A 19496-nucleotide genomic window follows, 5' to 3' on the forward strand; every position below is an offset into this window, starting at 1 on the left:
TTATAGACAAACTTATATCTATCATAGGCTTCCATGTCACCCATTAATTTGTATGTATCCCATGCATTTTTCTTCTCTGCCATATGTCTCATTAGTTCATCTGACAACCATTTAGGCCTGAACCTTGAACAATATTTCTTGGTTGGTATGTAAAGCCTGGTAGCTTCCAAGATTAGTTCCTTAAATGCTTCCCATTTTGAATTTGCTGTTGGTAACATCATCAGTTGGTCCCACTGTATAGAATTTAAATACTGTCTCAGACCATCATAGTCACCTTTACGAAAGCAAAAACCCTTCCCTTTACCTTTGATGGTAGTTACCTCCTTGAGTAAATCCCACTTCAGCACACTGTGATCACTGCCACCTAGTGGTTCCTTTATCTGCAGATTCTTAATGCATGAAGAATCACTACTGATAATCAGATCAAGAGTATTACTCCCTCTAGTTGCCTCCCGAACATTCTGGTGTAGAAAACAATCATCCAATAAATCCACAAAAGCCTTGCTAGTGTGTGAGTGACCAATCCACAAATTCCAGTCAATATCTGGGAAATTAAAATCCCCCATTGTAAGACTCTCTGATTTACTGGCCCATTCTATTTCCCTGTACAGTATCTCATTATACTCATCAGAGTCATTAGGCCTATAGCACACTCCTACTCTCAATTTTGATTTACCTTTGCTTATGTCACACCAAAATGACTCGACACTGCCCTGTCCATAGATGTCGACTAGCTTCACTTCCTTGGATTTTATGTGTTTCTTAACTAATAGCATAACCCCTCCTCCCTTCCTATCCTGTCTATCCTTTCTGTAGACGTTGTACTCCCCATATTCCAGTTCTGCATTCCTTATATCGGTGTGACACCACGTCTCTGATATGCCAACAATATCTGCCTTTGATGTCTTGACCAGCACTTCAAACTCATCAAATTTATTCACTGTACTCCTAGCATTGGTGTACATGTGATGTTTTGAGCAATACCTCAAATTCATCAACTCAGCAATTTGCTCCATAAGGAGATGATTTTGGTGCGGAGAGTTGTTGTAAACCTGTTTGTTAGCTCTTTGAACAAGGTCTCTAATGCCGTCCTAAGGGTGATCACCCGTTGCAGGATGGGCCCAACTTGCAGTGCTGGATACAGAGCATGCCCCTCCTCCACGCAGTCTCACTGCTGGCTCCTTTGTTCAGTTTGTTCCTTGGATTCAGATTGAGATCTAGTTTCTCTCTCAGGTTTTGGGATTTCTACCTTCTTGTTGTGCTTTTTTGGAACTGGAGCGGGTTTTTGGCTTTCCACATCGCCTGTTATGTCTACAGTCTGAACAGTTCCAGAGGCATTTTCCATGCTTACTTCTGAGCGGTTTCAGTCTTATGAAGGCATTTTCATAAAGTTCGGAAGAACAAGGTTCTGGATTGTCGGGACTTGTTTGATTCATCCTTGTAGAGCAGTGAAAATTATGATATTCTGTGGTCGCTGCAAGAAGCTGCGATGATTTGGGACCACAGGGCGTTATGCTGAAGATTTGGGCTGATTTCCACTTGTCGTGTAGGGGGAAAAGAGCCCAGATTAAAAAGGGCCCTAGATCAGCGGGGTTTTTTTTCCTTGCGGTTTTCAGGGGCGCCGATCACAGAAATCACAATTATTTCGATGTAGGAGCTATAGTAGGAAAGCTGAAGTCCACCCATATAAGGAAAGAGGGTGGGGGGAATCTTGAAGGCACATTTTAGTTCACTGTGCAGTTCACAGAATGTCTCAGAGTTAATTGAGCACAGTCCTACCCTATAGTAGCACGGGGGGTCACCAATACCCAGTCAATAAGTGAAGTTTGGATGTGGTGGCTGAAAGGCCACAATAATTCTAGAACAGGGCGCTTTTAACTGCAGACCCAGTCACAAGACAAATCAAAATTGACTGTGTGGCCAGAAGTCAGTAATTTTCAGTGATTTCGGTTTGGTCATAAGCTGTTGGTGCAAATAGGGTAAAACCATTCCTTAAATAGAGGGGCCTTTCTCTATGTTTTATGTGCTCTGTGCAAGTTTCCAATCCACCGGAGCTGAGAACCAAAGTTCCGAAAATCGGCCAAAAGTCAGTCGAGATTGCTGACCCGACACGAGTTGTGATCACGAGGTGCTAACATAGCATTAATACCAAGTGAAGAGGGTGAAAAAATGCTCACTCTTATTGCTAAGTACATTATTGGTGTATCAATAATTATAAATATGGATGTTTAATATTGGTTAAGGCTGCGTACACAAACTCACAGCCAAATTTAACCGAACCTAGTATGGGGAAAACTTCTTATGCTGGAATTTCTTATCTGGGTTTTACTGTATTAAACTTTATAAACATTTGGTAATTGAACCAGTTTGTGCCAAGCATTATTTTAGTTTGAGTAAACCACTGAAGTAGGTAAATGGCATCATTTTTGATATACGTGTATCTCATATTGCAAATGCCTTCACAATGAGTTGCCTTGATATTGCACTACCTCCAATAAGCAATGCTTCACCAATCAAGAAGACCTAAATGATTTTTTTTTTTTTTTTTTTGATTTGGTAGTTGTTGGCGCATCGGCTTCTGTGGCCATATTGCACCTCCCATGGTTTTTGCAGTACTTTGATCCAAGCCCGAGGCGGGAATCGAACCCGCGACCTTTGGGTTGCCGGGCAGGTACTTTACCCACTCGGCTAGCCCGGTCGGCACCTAAATGATGCTTGGCACTAACTTGTTTGATTAGTGTATTTTCCATAGAGTCTGAGGCTTTCAGCGCCAAAGCATTCTAAGTAGAAACATTTTCATATAACGGAAGCGACATATTGCAGTTTTTTTCATCGATATCCACAATCGGATATGTAGACCATGTTAAGTTTGTTAAAGTTAAGTTCTGATCGTTGTGAACAGTTCAGAATTACTTAATGGATTGTTGCTGTGTCTTATTGTAATTGTGGCCTTTTAAGGTATGTTGGAACTCCAAAGGAGTTCATCCTTTTGATCTGGGTGCAAGGTTAGCCTGTGCGGTCATTGCTCCTTAAAGCTCTTCAAACAGAGAAGTTTTTCCTGATTTATTTTCTGCTTTATTAGTTTAAATTGTCATATTAACTTATTTTCTAGAGTAGCTTTATATTCCTAGTTACGATACTTAGTTTAAAGTTTAACTTAGACAGAGATTTTGTAGATATTACTTAGTATCGGTAACGGTATCCAATCCACGTGTCACAAACCAAATTTTTTTTTTTTTAACCAAATTTAGTCGATTTATTAACCAACTGTTATATCAAATTATCTTCTATAAGTAGATTATAGACCTAGTCAGGATCCTTAGTTTATTCTAAATTGAGATAGCGAGATTTGGAAGCTAATCAATACTTACGAGTCCGTAGAAATACTGTTCGTGAATTCCCGCCATTTTTACACGATAGCATAAGCTTAGTGTCGTATAGTGCATAATATAATATTGTCAATTAATCAGTAAATCTATTAATCTTGATAAACTTTATTGTCAATTAAATTGTACTTTTAACTCTATATATATATATATATATAACGACTTAATCGTAACAAATAATTAATACATAATTATAGTGGTACACGTGATACGGAAGTTGTATAAAGGGAACTCGTAGAAAACACTAGATACCGAAAAAAATATATATATAACATAACTGTTTTGGGATATAACTTAAGGATTTAATTTTTGTTTTGAATTTTATTGAATTAAATCGGAATCATGACTCTGACCAGAGCAGCAAAGCAAAAGGCTCAAGCTAATGGGAGTGCTGTGGTTCAGGGGAGAACTGAGGGGGGCAGTTGTCCTCTGAATCACAGTCTATTAAAATGCACTGTTTGCTTGATGTTTGCGGAGCAGTCGGGTACGGGACATGATACTGCCAAGGGGGATGTCTTTGTGTGTGCACGATGTAAGGAGTGCAAGGAAATCAGGCGACAACTCAGCGTTGTTATGGGCCTTTATGAGAGCTTGAAGGACAGGGTGGATGCCCTCGAAGGAAATAAATTGAGGGGCCCATCAAGCTCTCAGCTGCCCACATCAACGCCAGAGCTTGCACTTGGTCATCAGGCAACACAGAAGCAGCCCCCTAGGCAGAATACGCTGGTCCCACAGGAACTAGTAGTTGTTGGTGACTCTATTGTCAGGGAAACGGGGAACATACTTTGTAAAAAGGATAGGTGGAATAGGACCAGGGTATGTCTGCCAGGAGCAAAAGTTGATGACGTTGTAGAGTGGATATCATCTTTTAAGGGCACAAAAGGTGATATAGTTGTACACGTTGGCACTAATGATATTAAGAGTAGGAGACCGGCGGAATTACTTAGCAAGTACAGGTCACTGTTGAAAAAAAGCCGTGAATTAGGGTTGAACTTGAAAGTGTCTGCAATTCTGCCCAGACACGATAGGAGGGAGTATATGATGAGAGCCTTGTCGATCAATTCGGCCCTGGAGGGATTGTGCAAGGCTCAAGGGGTAGAATTTTTTTCAGCCTGAACTGTACTTGTTAACAGGAGAGATTGCTTCTACAGGGATGGGATACACTTAAATAGAAAGGGTGCAAGAATTTTTGCTGATGCTGTCGAGGCAGTGTTAGGTGGGTCGGAAAACTGCTAGTTGGGGGGGATACAAGGACTAATAGATTAACAGTAGCAAGTGGCAGAGGTGGAAGTGATTCTTGCACTGCTTCTATTGAAATGAGCAGAAGTCTAAAAAACAAGATGCAGGATATTTCAGAGACTGCTGGTAGTCATTGCGGTACAAGTAAACACATGGGTTGTGTTAGGGTAGCTAAGAATAGAAACAGGTGCATGTATACCTGCGTGTACACCAATGCTAGGAGTTTGGTAAATAAATTTGTGAATTTGAGGTATTGCTCAAAACATCAAAGGCAGATATTGTTGGGATATCAGAGACGTGGTGTCACACAGATATAAGTAATGCGGAACTGGAATTTGGGAAATACAATGTGTATAGAAAGGATAGACAGGTCAGGAGGGGAGGAGGGGTTATGCTATTAATTAAGAAACACATAAAGTCCAAGGAAGTGAAGCCAGTCGACATCGATGGACAGGGCAGTGTCGAGTCAGTTTGGTGTGACATAAGCATAGGGAAATCAAAATTGAGAGTAGGAGTGTGCTATAGGCCTAATGACTCTGATGAGTATAATAAGATATTGTACAGGGAAATAGAGTGGGCCAGTAAATCAGAGAGTCTTATAATGGGGGACTTTAATTTCCCAGATATTGACTGGAATTTGTGGGTTGGTCACTCGCACACTAGCAAGGCTTTTGTGGATTTATTGGATGATTGTTTTCTACATCAGCATGTTCATGAGGCAACAAGAGGGAGCAATACTCTTGATCTGATTATCAGTAGTGATTCTTCATGCATTAAGAACCTGCAGATAAATGAACCACTAGGTGGCAGTGATCACAGTGTGTTGAAGTGGGATTTACTCAAGGAGGTAACTACCATCAGAGGTAAAGGGAAGGGTTTTTGTTTTCGTAAAGGCGACTATGATGGTCTGAGACAGTATTTAAATTCTATACAGTGGGACCAACTGATGATGTTACCAACAGCAAACTCAAAATGGGAAGCATTCAAGGAACTAATCTTGGAGGCTACCAGGCTTTACATACCAACTAAGAAATATTGTTCAAGGTTTAGGCCTAAATGGTTGTCAGATGAACTAATGAGACATGTGGCAGAGAAGAAAAATGCATGGGATACATACAAATTAATGGGTGACATGGAAGCCTATGATAGATATAAGTTGGTCTGTAACCAAGTCACAAAGGAGATTAGGCAGGCAAAGGCAGACTATGAAAAATCCTTGGCAAAGGATGCAAAGAAAAACAGAAAAGAGTTCTTTACATACTTGAACTCGAAAAGGAAAGGGATGAATCAGATTGGTCCACTGGATATTGATGGTTCAACAGTTGAGGATCCTGCTCAGGTGGCTAACAATCTAAATGAGTATTTTGCATCTACATTCACGCATGAGGAGTTATTCAGGAAGGAGAATGATGTAGGTAAAGTAAACATTGGCAGTGAGCTGGATGATTTTGTAATAACTGAGAGGAAAGTGGAGGAGAGATTGTTGAGGATAAACATAAAAAAGGCACCTGGGGTGGATGGGATCTATCCAGTTATATTAAAGGAGGCAGCAAAGGAAGTATGCAAACCCCTAGCCATAATTATGAGAGCTTCTTTGGACTCAGGGGAGGTACCCATAGACTGGAGATGTGCAAATGTAACCCCAATTCACAAAGGAGGATCAAAGGCTGACACAAGTAATTATAGACCTGTTAGTTTAACTTCTGTTCCAGGTAAATTAATGGAGGCACTGGTTAAAGAAGCACTGCAGGATCATCTAGACAAGAATTCAATTATAGCTCAGACGCAGCATGGTTTTGTTAAGGGCAGGTCTTGCCTGACCAATTTGATTGGATACTATGATGTAGTCACAAAAGAACTGGATGCAGGGAATAACTTTGATATTATATATTTGGATCTTAGAAAGGCTTTTGATACTGTTGCACATGGAAGACTGCTGCACAAATTGGAGCAGTGTGGCATTGGAGGCAAATTGCTGCTATGGATAAGGGGATGGTTGAGTGGCAGAAGACAGAGAGTGGTAATCAATGGACACTGCTCAACGTGGACTAATGTTATTAGTGGAGTTCCTCAAGGTTCAGTGTTGGGTCCGTTGTTGTTTTCGGTGTTTATGAATGATATTGATGATGGGATATCAAGTTTAATGTCCAAGTTTGCAGATGATACAAAGGTTGGCAGGGTCGTTAAGGACAATACTGACGCTATGCTGCTGCAACAGGATCTGGAAAGGTTGAACAGATGGGCTGAGAGGTGGCAAATGAGGTTTAACATCGACAAATGTAAAGTGCTGCATATGGGAAACAGTAACCCCAGAGCAACGTATCAACTCTGCGGTACTACACTGACAGTGGTGGAGAATGAAAAGGACCTGGGGGTAATTGTGCAGGCAGATATGAAGTTCTCTGAGCAGTGCAGACGAGCTGCAAGAGTAGCTCATGGTGTCTTGTCAATGATATACAGGAATTTTTCTAGCAGGGATAAGGAGGTGATTATTCCCTTGTATAAGGCAATGGTAAGGCCACATCTTGAGTACTGTATACAGGTCTGGAGGCCTCATTTCAAGAAGGATGTAGAGCTGCTGGAACGGGTACAGAGAAGGGCAACAAGATTACTAAATGGAACAAAGGGTTGCTCTTACGAAGAAAGGCTTAAGTTTTGCAAATTACAGAGTTTGGAGACTAGGCACCGGCGAGGTGATCTGATAGATGTGTATAAGGCTTTGAATGGTTTGAGCATGCTCAATGCCAATGGGATTCTTCATCTTTCTCAGAATAATCACCTCAGAGGGCATAAATTCAAATTGAGGAAGGACGGATGTCGGATAGATGTGCGGAAATTTGCCTTTGGCCAGCGGGTGGTTGGTTGGTGGAACCGACTTCCATCACTTGTTGTTGAAGTTGATAGCCTAAACAAATTTAAAGCTCAACTGGACAGGTATTTCGAACGAACGGAGGGGTGAAATGGGAGTGGGTTTTTTTTTTTTTTTTTTTGGCTGATGCTGAATAAGCTTGCTTTCTTGCATCATATGCCTCTGCTAATGCTAATGCTTACAGCTTGGTAATGAGTATTTGGTAAGGAGTTTAATGAAGAGAATGTTAAGCAATTAGAAATGCTCAGTTTAAAAATGTTTCCCATATGCAGAGTAAAATATTTATAAATTCTGAAATAGTACTTAAAAATCATCTTTAACTTATACAGGGTGATTCACTACCAGTGCGACAAACTTGCAGGAGGTGTAGGGGGGCACAAAGACGAATCGGAATCACATAGCATTCCAGGGTTCGAAATGCCTTCGTCATGCAGTAGAGGATGTTGAACGGGAGGTCGCATGAACAGCGATCCCGCTGGAAGTCAGCATTTGCGAACCGGTTCCTGAGGCAATAGGATGGACGAGTATTCAAATGTTGAACTGGCCGACATGCACCTCGCGTATGGAGCTGCAGATAACGGGTGTGCCGTTCTGCGCTTGTACCAGGAATGTTTACCGCACAGGCGTGCTCCTCATCGTATGATTTTCGCACGTGTGCACAGAAGGTTACGTGAGACTGGTTGTTTCACGAGAGGTACCATGAATCGAGAGCGAATGACGAGGACGCCAGCCAATGAGGAGAATGTCCTACGGGAGGATGCAGAAGGATACTAGGAGGATGCAGAAGGCAATGCGAGTACGAGTACTCGAGCGATAGGCCAACGATTGGGTATTTCCCAATCCACTGTATGGAGGATACTGTCAACAAACCAAATGAGTTCATACCATCTGCAACGCATCCAATCATTGGAGCCTGCGGATTATCCACTCCGGAGGACTTTTGCTACTTGGTGTCTTCAACAGAAATGGTTCGCAAATGCTGACTTTCAGTGGGATCGCTGTTCACGCGACCTCCCGTTCAACGTCCTCTACCGCATGACGAAGGCATTTCGGACCCTGCAATGCTATGTGATTCCGATTCGTCTTTGTGCCCCTACACCTCCTGCAAGTTTGTCGTACTGTAGTGAATCACCCTATATACCTGCAACTTTTCATTTTTATTTGTGTAGTTAATATTTCATACCCTTAAGTCATTTTCCCTTCTAAGAAGTTTTCCCGCATAAGAAGTTCTAAATCTACAGTCCCTTGAAAAACTTCTTATCTGGGTTCTACTGTATATACTTGTACACAGACAATAAATGCATAATCAAAACAGATCAAGAAAATATAGAGCAAATAGAAATAACCTAAAGGAATAAGACAAGGAGACTCACTGCTGAGTCCAGATTGCTTCAGCTTGATAATAGATAAATTATTTAATGAAGTAAATATATTTAGACTTAATAAACAAATGAGAATAAAAAATAAAAACACTTTGCAAAGAAGCTACATAATTTTAATAAAAAATCAAAAAGAGTATAATATAGAAATATCCATAGGGAAAATAGAACATGTAATGAAATTTAACTACCTAGGAATAGAGATAAATAGTTCTGGAATAATTCAAGAAATAGAAAAACAAGCATTCAAAGAGAGTAGGATGCTGTGGGGGGGGATAAATATAATTTAGAATAATCCAAACATTGATCAGGCTGTTAAAATATAAAAAACTACAGTGAGGCCTGTAATAACAAATAGAAGAGGCGGTACAATAGCAAAAATAAAACAAATAATTGAAGCCATAGAAACAAAAATACCTATGGCTTCATTTCAATTCACTTCATTTTCTATAACTATAGAAATGAAAATAACACTATGGAAAATAACCAATGAAACATTAATAGATAAAGTTAAAAGTAAGGAAATTGGGAAACAATGTAAAATATAATCTATTAATAAAAAATTAAAAAAAAAAGAGAATGGCAAAAACAGAGTGGATAATGGAAGGTGGGCAAAAAAAAAAAAAAAAAAATCAAAATCAGAACTGGAGAAGTGTTGACAAATGAAGTAGAGGAAGCCCAAGAAAAAGATGAAAGGTTATCATCCTTCCATCTTTTTCTTCTTCTTGGCTTTCCTCTACTTCATTTGCCAGTGGAGTGGGTCTCCAGTTCATTGATATTTTTTTTGAGAAAATATGAAGAAAAATATGCTCTCTCTCTTTGGTGCCTCCATAGCCAGGTGGGCAGGAGCAGCAGTGTGTAGCACACGCTTCTTGATTAGACCGGGGTTCAAGCCCGTGACCACCAAATACAGAGGACGTGGAAAGGTCAGGGAATGACTACCGCATATCCCAGAGCAACATGGCCTTAGTTGCTAATGCTCCTAAAAACCAAATAACGAACAAACTCTCTCTCACACACACACGCTAAAGTAGTCTAACACAAATAATATTGAAGTGGTCTTTCCATATCACAATCAGTTATCCTGCTACTTAGCATTTTTCTTAGATATTAACTTAATTTTATTTTATTTTACCCCAGAACAACAAAATGCTCTTTGTGGCAGATGGTGAGAACACTGTTCTTAGTCCCTGTGCCTTCCACGCTTACACATTTAACTACTAAAAGATGGCTTCTGACTGCTCACTCTGTAGAACAGTGCTGTGAAATTTCTGTTAAAATTGAAAGTGAAATTATCTGCAATTTTAAGTATACAGTATCAGGAGATCTTGGCATGTGCAAGTGTATATGATTGGTTGTTAAGGTTTCCAAAGGTTCTGTGAAGAAGTTGCTACCTTACCATATGCTCATGATGCAGTCAACAGCTATCATATGTGAATATTTGTTACATTCAGGAACTGATTTTGGAAAACAGACAAATTGCAATAATGCACTGTATCAAAAGTGTGCATAAGTGTTGGAGGTCTAGAGGCAGTTATTCATGGAACACTTGTTCAAGAAGGTGTGTGTAAGTGGGTCCCACAAATTCTAGTAAGTGACCAAAAGGCACATTATGCCATTCTTTCTTTCTTCTGTAAGACTGGCCTGGTTTGAATTGGGAGTGGGAACACAAAATTTTCACATTTCTGCAGAAATAGTGACATGATGAGACAATGGATACTGTGTCACTCCAGAATCAGAGGTTCAGTATGGTATGGTGCCAAAAAATAATATCCAGAAGAGGGTCTTTAGATATTCAGAAGGATTAATTCTCATTAGTTTTCTATCACCTCTTATAACAGTTAATGCTCAGTGTTATGTCAGCTTACTTCTGAATTATGTGCATATAGCAGCTAACACTAAACGGCCTGCCGACCGGGCTAGCCAGGTGGGTAAAGTGCCTGCCTGGCAACCCAAAGGTCGTTGGTTCGAATCCCGCCTCAGGCTTGGATCAAAGTACTGCAAAAACCTTGGGAGGTGCATTATGGCCACAGAAGCTGATGCGCCAACAACTACCAAAAAAAAAAAAAAAAAAAAAACTAAATGGCCTGCGTAACTGAGAGAATCATTCTGCTGCTCTGTAATGCACATTCACATATGATGAATTTAAAAAAAAAAAAAAAAAATGATGAATTTGATGATGGCCTTGGGCCAGGAAATTGCAGAGCACCCCCTCCTTACAGTCCCGATTTAGCCCATCATCACTTGAATTTATAGAGATGATTTCATCATCCCTAGAAATTCAAGGGGTATGATTAACTCGAGCATTGTGTCTTGAATTGGCTATACAGTTGCTTTACTTGTTTCCATGCTGCCAGCATCAGTGCTTGCCATCATTCTGGCAAACCACTGATGTGAATGTGCTGAGATATCTTTAAAAGGAGTAACAAGCTTGGTAATTCTGATATGTATGTTTTTGTAAAGAAAATAAATAAATAAACAATAATAATAAATACTATAAGTCCAGCTTAACCATAAACAGCCCTCATAAATCATGCCAAATCGTGTGAATTTTTGGTGAACACTTCTTCAGTACAGTATAAAAGTTTTTAATGCACCTTAATACAATGTCGTGTTATGCTTTACATAACTGTTGTTTTATCAAAATTCTGAAATAAATAGTGTTATTCAGAATTTTGAGCATTAAGATAAGCATGTGATATTCCGTGCTTATTTCCTAATTTTGTTTTGGTTTTATTCTTAACCCCATTTCTCTTTTTTTCCCTTTTTTTTTCTTTCAAGTATTATCTTGATCCTCCAGTGAGGCTGAGGGATAACCTTGATAAGCGAAACATATCACCAGACTGCTTCTTTACTTTAAAGCATGGAGAAACTAGACTTATTTTGCATGGGGTGCATACATTGCAGAGAAGAGAAAAAAGAGTGATTCTATGAAAGTTGTTATGGCTACTGAAGTGCTCAACACATTCATATTTTGTTATGGCTCAACATTTTATTTCAGTTGGTAAGTTCCTTATTTAGAATTTAATGATTAAAAAATGCCATTTGCAGAAAATGTGAGTATTAAATCTAAGATAAAATTTAATGTTTCCTTAAGGAAATACAGAAAATGAATAAATTACTCCTTAGATACATTTTTACAGAAAGTGCTATATTTCATACCAGAAGTGATCTTTTTATATCTTAAGGATTTTAGTGAGTAGATTTGTAATTAAGAAAAAAAAATGAGTGGCCATCTTATAGAGAGTTATCTGTTAATGTCATGTTTTGAGAAAGAAATATGAATACTAATGTGATTTTTACTTTTTTTTGTGATGTATCAGCTGTTCAGCAATATATGTTAATCTTCTGAATGTTATATATTTCTCTGGTACAGTATGTATTCTAACTGTGGAAGGGAATAAATGTTAATTATAATATTGCTACATGATAATTATGATAACGATTTTCTTAATTATCCTTTAAATATATTAAAATATATTATATTACAATTAAAATAAAATATACTGCAAAACATTTTTGCAGTATTCATTTTTGGTTGTCTATCAGATAAATATTTATTTTTTTGCTTTATCTAATATTATATTTCTTGTAATTTGAAATTGAAATGAATAATTTGGTACTTCAGCAAGGTTCCTGAATTGGCTATACAGGTTTATTGGGTGATATTCTAGGAATACCTTGTGCAAGTAATTGCCAATTTGAAAATAGAATATCTTTTAATAATAATATCTCGAAACCTCTTCTTCCCAGCATTTTAACTAGTTCTGTTTGTTACTAGTGTAATAAATATAATTTTATTATGCTTATTACACTAATAACAAACAATAAACTTAATGTAACATTGTAACCCTGTAACATTATTTCAAGTTATTGTATCATAATAACAACAAATTTAATAGAAGTTGCTTTCAAGGAAAAAAATATATATATACAGCCACTCCCCGATTAACATAAGGGTTGCTTTCCGCGGAACTCTACATAAGTCAGATTTGACACGAGTCGGAATTTCCCCCATGCTTGTGTAGCACTCGCAACTGTGCTCACTGAATTGATTGAATCATAAAAGAAATGTTCGATGAACATGTGAATAGAATTATTTATTCAATTTTTATCTCATGAGCCTGAAAAATTACAAAAGCATGCAATTTAAAAAATTTCAAAATTATAAAATCACAAAAAAAAGAGAGGAGACAGGCATAACGTTAGTAAGTTTTACCCCTCGAGCATAGTTACCAGAATCAATGTCTTCAGCTTACAAGTACACCGTTGCGGAGGTTGAGGGCTGTGCAGATTTAGAAGGGGTCGGCTGCTCAACCTTATGAAAGAACATATTAATGGATGACTGGATGGTGGCTTTTTTCTTTTCATTGTAGATTTCTTTGTAGCAAGCAAGCATATCATTCGCCCCTCTGTTAACTTTTAAGAATTGTTCGCTGTCAGGATCCATCTTCTCAAACCTTGTCATGGCTGATGCAAGTTCACGAAATGCCATTGCCATCTCTCTCTGGTGATGAAGCGTATCGGCTCCTCATTTAGTTCATCTTGAGCTTCGTCAGCATTTTCTTCTTTCAATATCACTGCCTGCAAGTCAATAAGTTCTTCGTTAGATAATTCCTTCTCTTCTTCTTCCATGTCTTTGGCAACAACCTCCAACTAAAGTAGCTCTGCAACCTTTACAATCTTGTCTGTAACCTCTTCATATGATTCGTCTTTTTCAAATCCTTCAAAGTCTTTTACATGCCGTGGGCATATTTTCTTCCATACACCATTTAAACAACTTTTAGTAATTTCCACCCAGGCCTTATTAATGTTTGAGATGCTGTGGTAAATATTGTAAGATTTCCAAAAGTCTCTTAACATCATTTTTCTCATCGTCTACTGCAAACAATGCCTGAGCAAATATTGTGTGTAAATAGTATGCTTTTAAATTCGAAATAAACCCTGTTCCATAGGTTGGATGAGTGAAGTCGTGTTTGGCGGTAGAAATACGACTCTTACATTTGAATTAAAATCATCTAGATGTGTAGGATGTCCAGGAGCATTATCTAATAGAAGCAAAATCTTGAAGAGAACATCGTTGTCTTTACAATATTTTTCAACCTCAGGAATGAAGTAGTATTTAAACCAATCCTCAAAGAGAGATATTGTTATCCATGCTCTCTGGTTTAATCGGAAATGCACAGGTAGGGTGGCTTTATTGATGCCCTTAAATATACGAGGATTTCCAGAATGGTACACAAGCAGTGGTATTAATCTGTAATCTCCTGCTGCTTTAGCCGCAAGCAAGAGTGTTGCCCTATATTTTGAAGCCTTGAAACCTGGCATTATCTTTCCCTCTTTGGCAATGTATATTCGATCCAGCATTTTTTTTCCAATACAGAGCAGTCTCGTCAACATTAAAAATTTGCTGTCTTGAATGGCTGCCTTCATCAATAATTTTTTCCAACACATCACAAAATTTCTCTGCAGCTGCAGAATTGGCACTGGCAATTTCACCGCATACTTTAATGTTTTGGAAACCAGCGTGATGCTTGAACCTATTAAACCACCAGTTGCTTGCCACGAACTTGGCTTGGAGTTCGTCATACTTATCCTTAATATCTTCACAAATACTTTGTGATTTTGCTTGAATGGCCATTGGACTCAGGTGCAGTTGCTTCTGAATCTAATTTTCCATCCATATTATTAATAGCTGTTCCATCTTCGATATAGCACCTGAACACTGTTTTGCGATAACTTTTGATCTTAAGTGCATTGATCCTTTGACATGTTTTTTTATAAGCACACTATCTTTTAAAATAGTATTCTTATGTTGAAGCAGTGAAACCTAATTCCCTTGCAATAGATAGCAAACTTCGTCCTGCTTCGTACTTGTTAATCATTTTCATCTTCATTTCTAAATCAATTTTGTTTCGTTTCCTAGCACTGCCAGCATTTGCACTTTCCGTTGGTCCCTTCCCCTTCATCACTGAAAATTTGTTTTTTATGTGATTGAAGATTTCAGTGAAGGGGAACTCATTTCACCATAACACTGTAACATAAAAACCCACAGAATTCCAGTTATTGGGGTTATCACAAATGCAATAAGATCGAGTTTACTACCCATTTATAATAGATTGCAGTAACAGAAAAGCCCAATAAACTGGAAAGTGCAAATTGTGTTTGTTTTTTGGTCATGACCTTCAGAAACGTGCTTTAGAAAAATATCACAAAGGCTTTCAAAATTGATTCTTATAATGAAACATGATAACGATGAAAGTGTAGTGCAATTTCCATTATAAATATGACCTTTTAGAGAGATAACTATCTTAGTAATAAAGCAAAATTTTCAACTTCCATATTGGGAATTCTTTTCAAAAATATCAAAAAACCCAATATGAAACATTAGGATATTTTCACAATACCTCCATTTATCCCTACAGATGCAAAATACATTTCCATATTTTTTTCAGTTTGCACCGGCCGGCAAAAACTTACGTAAAATCGAATTTGCTTAAGTCGAGTATTACGTAAGACGGGGAGTTCCTGTATATGTATAAATCATCAGTAATGATGCAAAAATAAAAATGCTAACTCATCAGTTTTTGTGAATTGCCATATAAAATCAGAACCCAAGAATGATATATGAATATGAAAATCAAAATTTGTGTAATAACAGACATAACATCATCGAGAAAGACTTATGAAACAAGCATACTAATAATTTCATTAGCATTAGTAGAGGCATTTGATGCAAGAAAGCAAGCTTATGCAGCATCAGCCAAAAATAAAAAAAAAAATAAATAAAAAAAATAAAAAAAAAAATAAAGTAACATAAATAAATAAAAAAATAACCATTTCCACTTCACCCCTCTGTTCGTTCGAAATACCTGTCCAGCTAAGCCTTAAACTTATTTAGGCTATCAACTTCCACGACAAGGGATGGAAGTCTGTTCCACCTACCAACCACCCGCTGGCTAAAGGCAAATTTCCGCACATCAATCCTACATCTGTCTTTCCTCAATTTGAATTTATGCCCTCTCAGGTGATTATTCTGAGCAAGAGGAAGAATCCCATCAGCATTGAGTATGCTCAAACCATTCAAGGCTTTGTACACCTCTATCAGATCACCTCGCTGGTGCCTAGTTTCCAGACACTGTAATTCGCAAAACTTAAGCTTTTCTTCGTAAGAGCACCCCTTTGTTCCATTCACCAATCTTGTTGCCCTTCTCTGTACTCGTTCCAGCAGCTCTACATCCTTCTTGAAATGAGGCCTCCAGGCCTGTATACAGTACTCTAGGTGTGGCCTGACCATTGCCTTATACAAGGGAATAATCACCTCCCTATTCCTGCTAGAAAAATTCCTATATATCATTGACAATACACCATAAGCTACTCCTGCAGCCCGTATGCACTGCTCAGAGAACTTCATATCTGCCTGCACAACCACCCCCAGGTCCCTTTCATTCTCTACCACTGTCAGTGTAGTACCACAGAGTTGATACGTTGCTCTGGGGTTGCTGTTTCCCATATGTAGTACTTTACATTTGTCAATGTTAAACTTCATTTGCCACCTCGAAGCCCATCTGCTCAACCTTTCCAAATCCTGTTGCAGCAGCATAGTGTCAGTAGTGTCCTTGACAACCCTGCCAACCTTCGTATCGTCTGCAAACTTGGACATTAAGCCTGATATACCATCATCAATATCATTTATAAATACAGAAAACAATAAAGGACCCAATACTGAACCCTGAGGGACTCCACTAATAACATTAGTCCACGATGAGCAGTGTCCATTGATTACCACTCTCTGTCTTCTCCACCTCAACCACCCCTTTATCCATAGCAGCAATTTGCCTCCAATGCCACACTGCTCCAATTTGTGCAGCAGTCTTCCATGTGCAACAGTATCAAAAGCCTTTCTAAGATCCAAGTATATAATATCAAAGTTATTCCCTGCATCCAGTTCTTTTGTGACTGCATCATAGTATCCAATCAGATTGGTCAGGCAAGACTTCCCCTTAACAAAACCATGCTGTGTCCGAGCTATAACTGAAGTCTTGTCTAGATGATCCTGCAGTGCTTCTTTAACCAGTGCCTCAATTAATTTTCTGGGAACAGAAGTTAAACTCACAGGTCTATAATTACTTGTGTCAGCCTTTGATCCTCCTTTGTGAATTGGGGTCACATTTGCACATCTCCAGTCCATGGGTACCTCCCCTGAGTCCTAGGAAGCTCTCATAATTATGGCTAAGGGTTTGCTTACTTCCTTTGCTACCTCCTTTAATATAACTGGATAGATCCCATCCACCCCAGGTGCCTTTCTTGTGTTTATCTTCAACAATTTCTTCTCCACTTTACTCTCAGTTATTACAAGATTCGTAGTCTTGTATTAAAGTGCCTAAAGCAATAAATCAGGTCACCAGTTGGGGATCTGCCTGCAGATTGCCAAGATTTTTATATGAGTGATCTGAACTAAGTCAATAATTTGTATATAAATTAATTATCTTGTTTTGACTTTTTGTAAATTAAAACAAAATTACATTAAAAAAAATTTATTATTAGTAGTGGCAAATGAAAGGAAGCAAGATTATACAGTATTAGTGAAAATGGAAGAGGAAAAAAGCAATCTTCTCACATCACTTGTCCATCCCCTCTAAAAATTTGTCTAATTCTTCCTTAATTTTATTCAAACTATCCACTTCCACAACATTAATTGATGTTTGTTCCAACAGTCAACTACTTGCTGGCTGAAAGCAAATTTTCACCCATATATCCTATAACTAGCCTTCCTCAGTTTAAATTTATGCACTTTGTGTGTCTCGTCTGACCAAGAGTAAAGATACCATCAGATTTTGTCATTTCCATAAACTGCAATTTGCAGAACTGGAGTCTTTCTTGGAGTTCCATTTTGTTCCCCTTCACTGATTTTGTTGCTCTTCTTTGCATCTGTTTCAACAGATCCATATCTTTCCTAAAATGAGGCTTCCAGACCTATATGCAGTGCTGAAGATATGTTCTAATCAATGCTTTATATAATAGGATGTAATCTCCATATCTCTGATGGGAAAATTCCTATATATCATTGACAAAACTCCTAGTAATGCATGTGTACTGCTCAGAGAACTTCATGTTTGACTGCATAATTACCCTATGTTTTTTTTTTTTTTTTTTTTTCTCTCTACTATTACCCTCAGTGTGATACCACGTAGTTGGTATGTAATTTGGACTACCCATATACAGTACCTTGCATTTGTCAATGTTCAATGTCAATTGCCACTTCTCAGCCCATCTGTCTAATTTTGCTTTCTCTTTGTATCATCTGCAAACTTAGTAATTAAACCAGTAGTGTAGCTACCCTTTTTCGGGCCCAGAGGCAAAGAACATGTTTGGGCCCCTACTTAATGAAGATTGCAAAAAGAGGAGACAGCCAAAGACGCCGAGCCCCTAAAGGGCCCAGGCCCGGAGGCAATTGCCTTGCCTGCCTACATGGTAGCTACGCCACTGCATTAAACCAATGAGCCTAGTACTGAATCATAGAGCATTCCATTAATAATGTTAGTCTGAGAAGAAAATGCCTATTGATAACCATTCTGTCTTTATCCAATCTACCAACCCTTTAATTCATCATACTTTATATTGAATGTTTTGTTCATGTTACTGATGACATAAAACTTCTAAATTATAGATTATTTTATAATACAGTTTAATAAATAAATGAACAGCTATTAGAGTGAGCAGTATAACTCTTCTTGTTATCCCTTTACTCTGCCCTTCTACACATATAAATTAGAAAACATGTTAGTATTTAACATGATATGGTGGATGATGGGAGGTACATTCCCATATATCTTTAGATTTTCTGTGGTTTTAAGCAAGTCACATCAGAGTGCCATAAACTGCTGATAGATGTGATTAACTGTAATTAGTTTTGCATATATGTTACTTTTAATTTGTATATAAAAAAAACGTTTTGAATTTTTCTCAATTAATATGTACATTTTAAATATGAATTTATCTCTAAATGTTCTATAATAATTAATAAAAGGAAATAAATGTTTTCATAATATTTATTTAAAGTTTTATTAATTTTGTGCCAATAAAGGATCTGTACTGTGATGAGTTACATTTGTTTCTAATACACACCCCATTAATTGGTGATCCCTGCAGCGAATCATATTTGAAAACAAAAGCAGTGACTTTACTATGAAAGGATTTTTTTAAAAAAGGGAATCTGCATGTCATGCCACTTTCCAGTGTGCTATTAAAATTTAAGCCAAACTAATTGGGAATCAGTATAACCTTGATTATGTCATTTAATCCAAAATATCTTCATAACAGAGAGAGAGGGGGGATGCAATTCATTAGTTTGGGAAAATGGACTTATGCTGTAGTCAAGGTTTGCTCTTTAGTGACATTGTACACCATTTGTAACTTATATAGAGAGATTTCGTTTTAAATCTTGTGACTCAAGGAAATAAAGGAAAGGCCTCTTTGACTGAATTTTCAGTTAATTGATCTCAGGAGTGAGATCAACCCCAACCTTAGTGTTTTTCATCCTGCAGAACAAATTAGCAAAAAATTTTTACATAAACATGTTGTAGTGCATGCACAGTTTTGGCAGAATGCTTGTTTAGAGAG

General features: G+C 37.9%; 1 protein-coding gene across 1 annotated transcript in view; it reads left to right on the forward strand.

Moving 5' to 3' along the window:
* The window catches only part of LOC150076578 (N-acyl-phosphatidylethanolamine-hydrolyzing phospholipase D-like), a 167798-nt gene that overhangs the window by 109421 nt on the left and 38881 nt on the right, over positions 1-19496 (forward strand). Inside the window, exon 7 of the mRNA XM_090388027.1 lies at positions 11655-11877. Within this exon, the coding sequence (XP_090244153.1) occupies positions 11655-11807 (153 nt within the window). The 3' untranslated portion in view covers positions 11808-11877. The remainder of the gene's footprint in view (positions 1-11654; positions 11878-19496) is intronic.

Source organism: Mastigoproctus giganteus, chromosome 13, assembly GCF_048544385.1.
Source record: "Mastigoproctus giganteus isolate SK-2022 chromosome 13, ASM4854438v1, whole genome shotgun sequence".
NCBI classification, from domain to species: Eukaryota; Metazoa; Arthropoda; class Arachnida; order Uropygi; family Thelyphonidae; genus Mastigoproctus; species Mastigoproctus giganteus.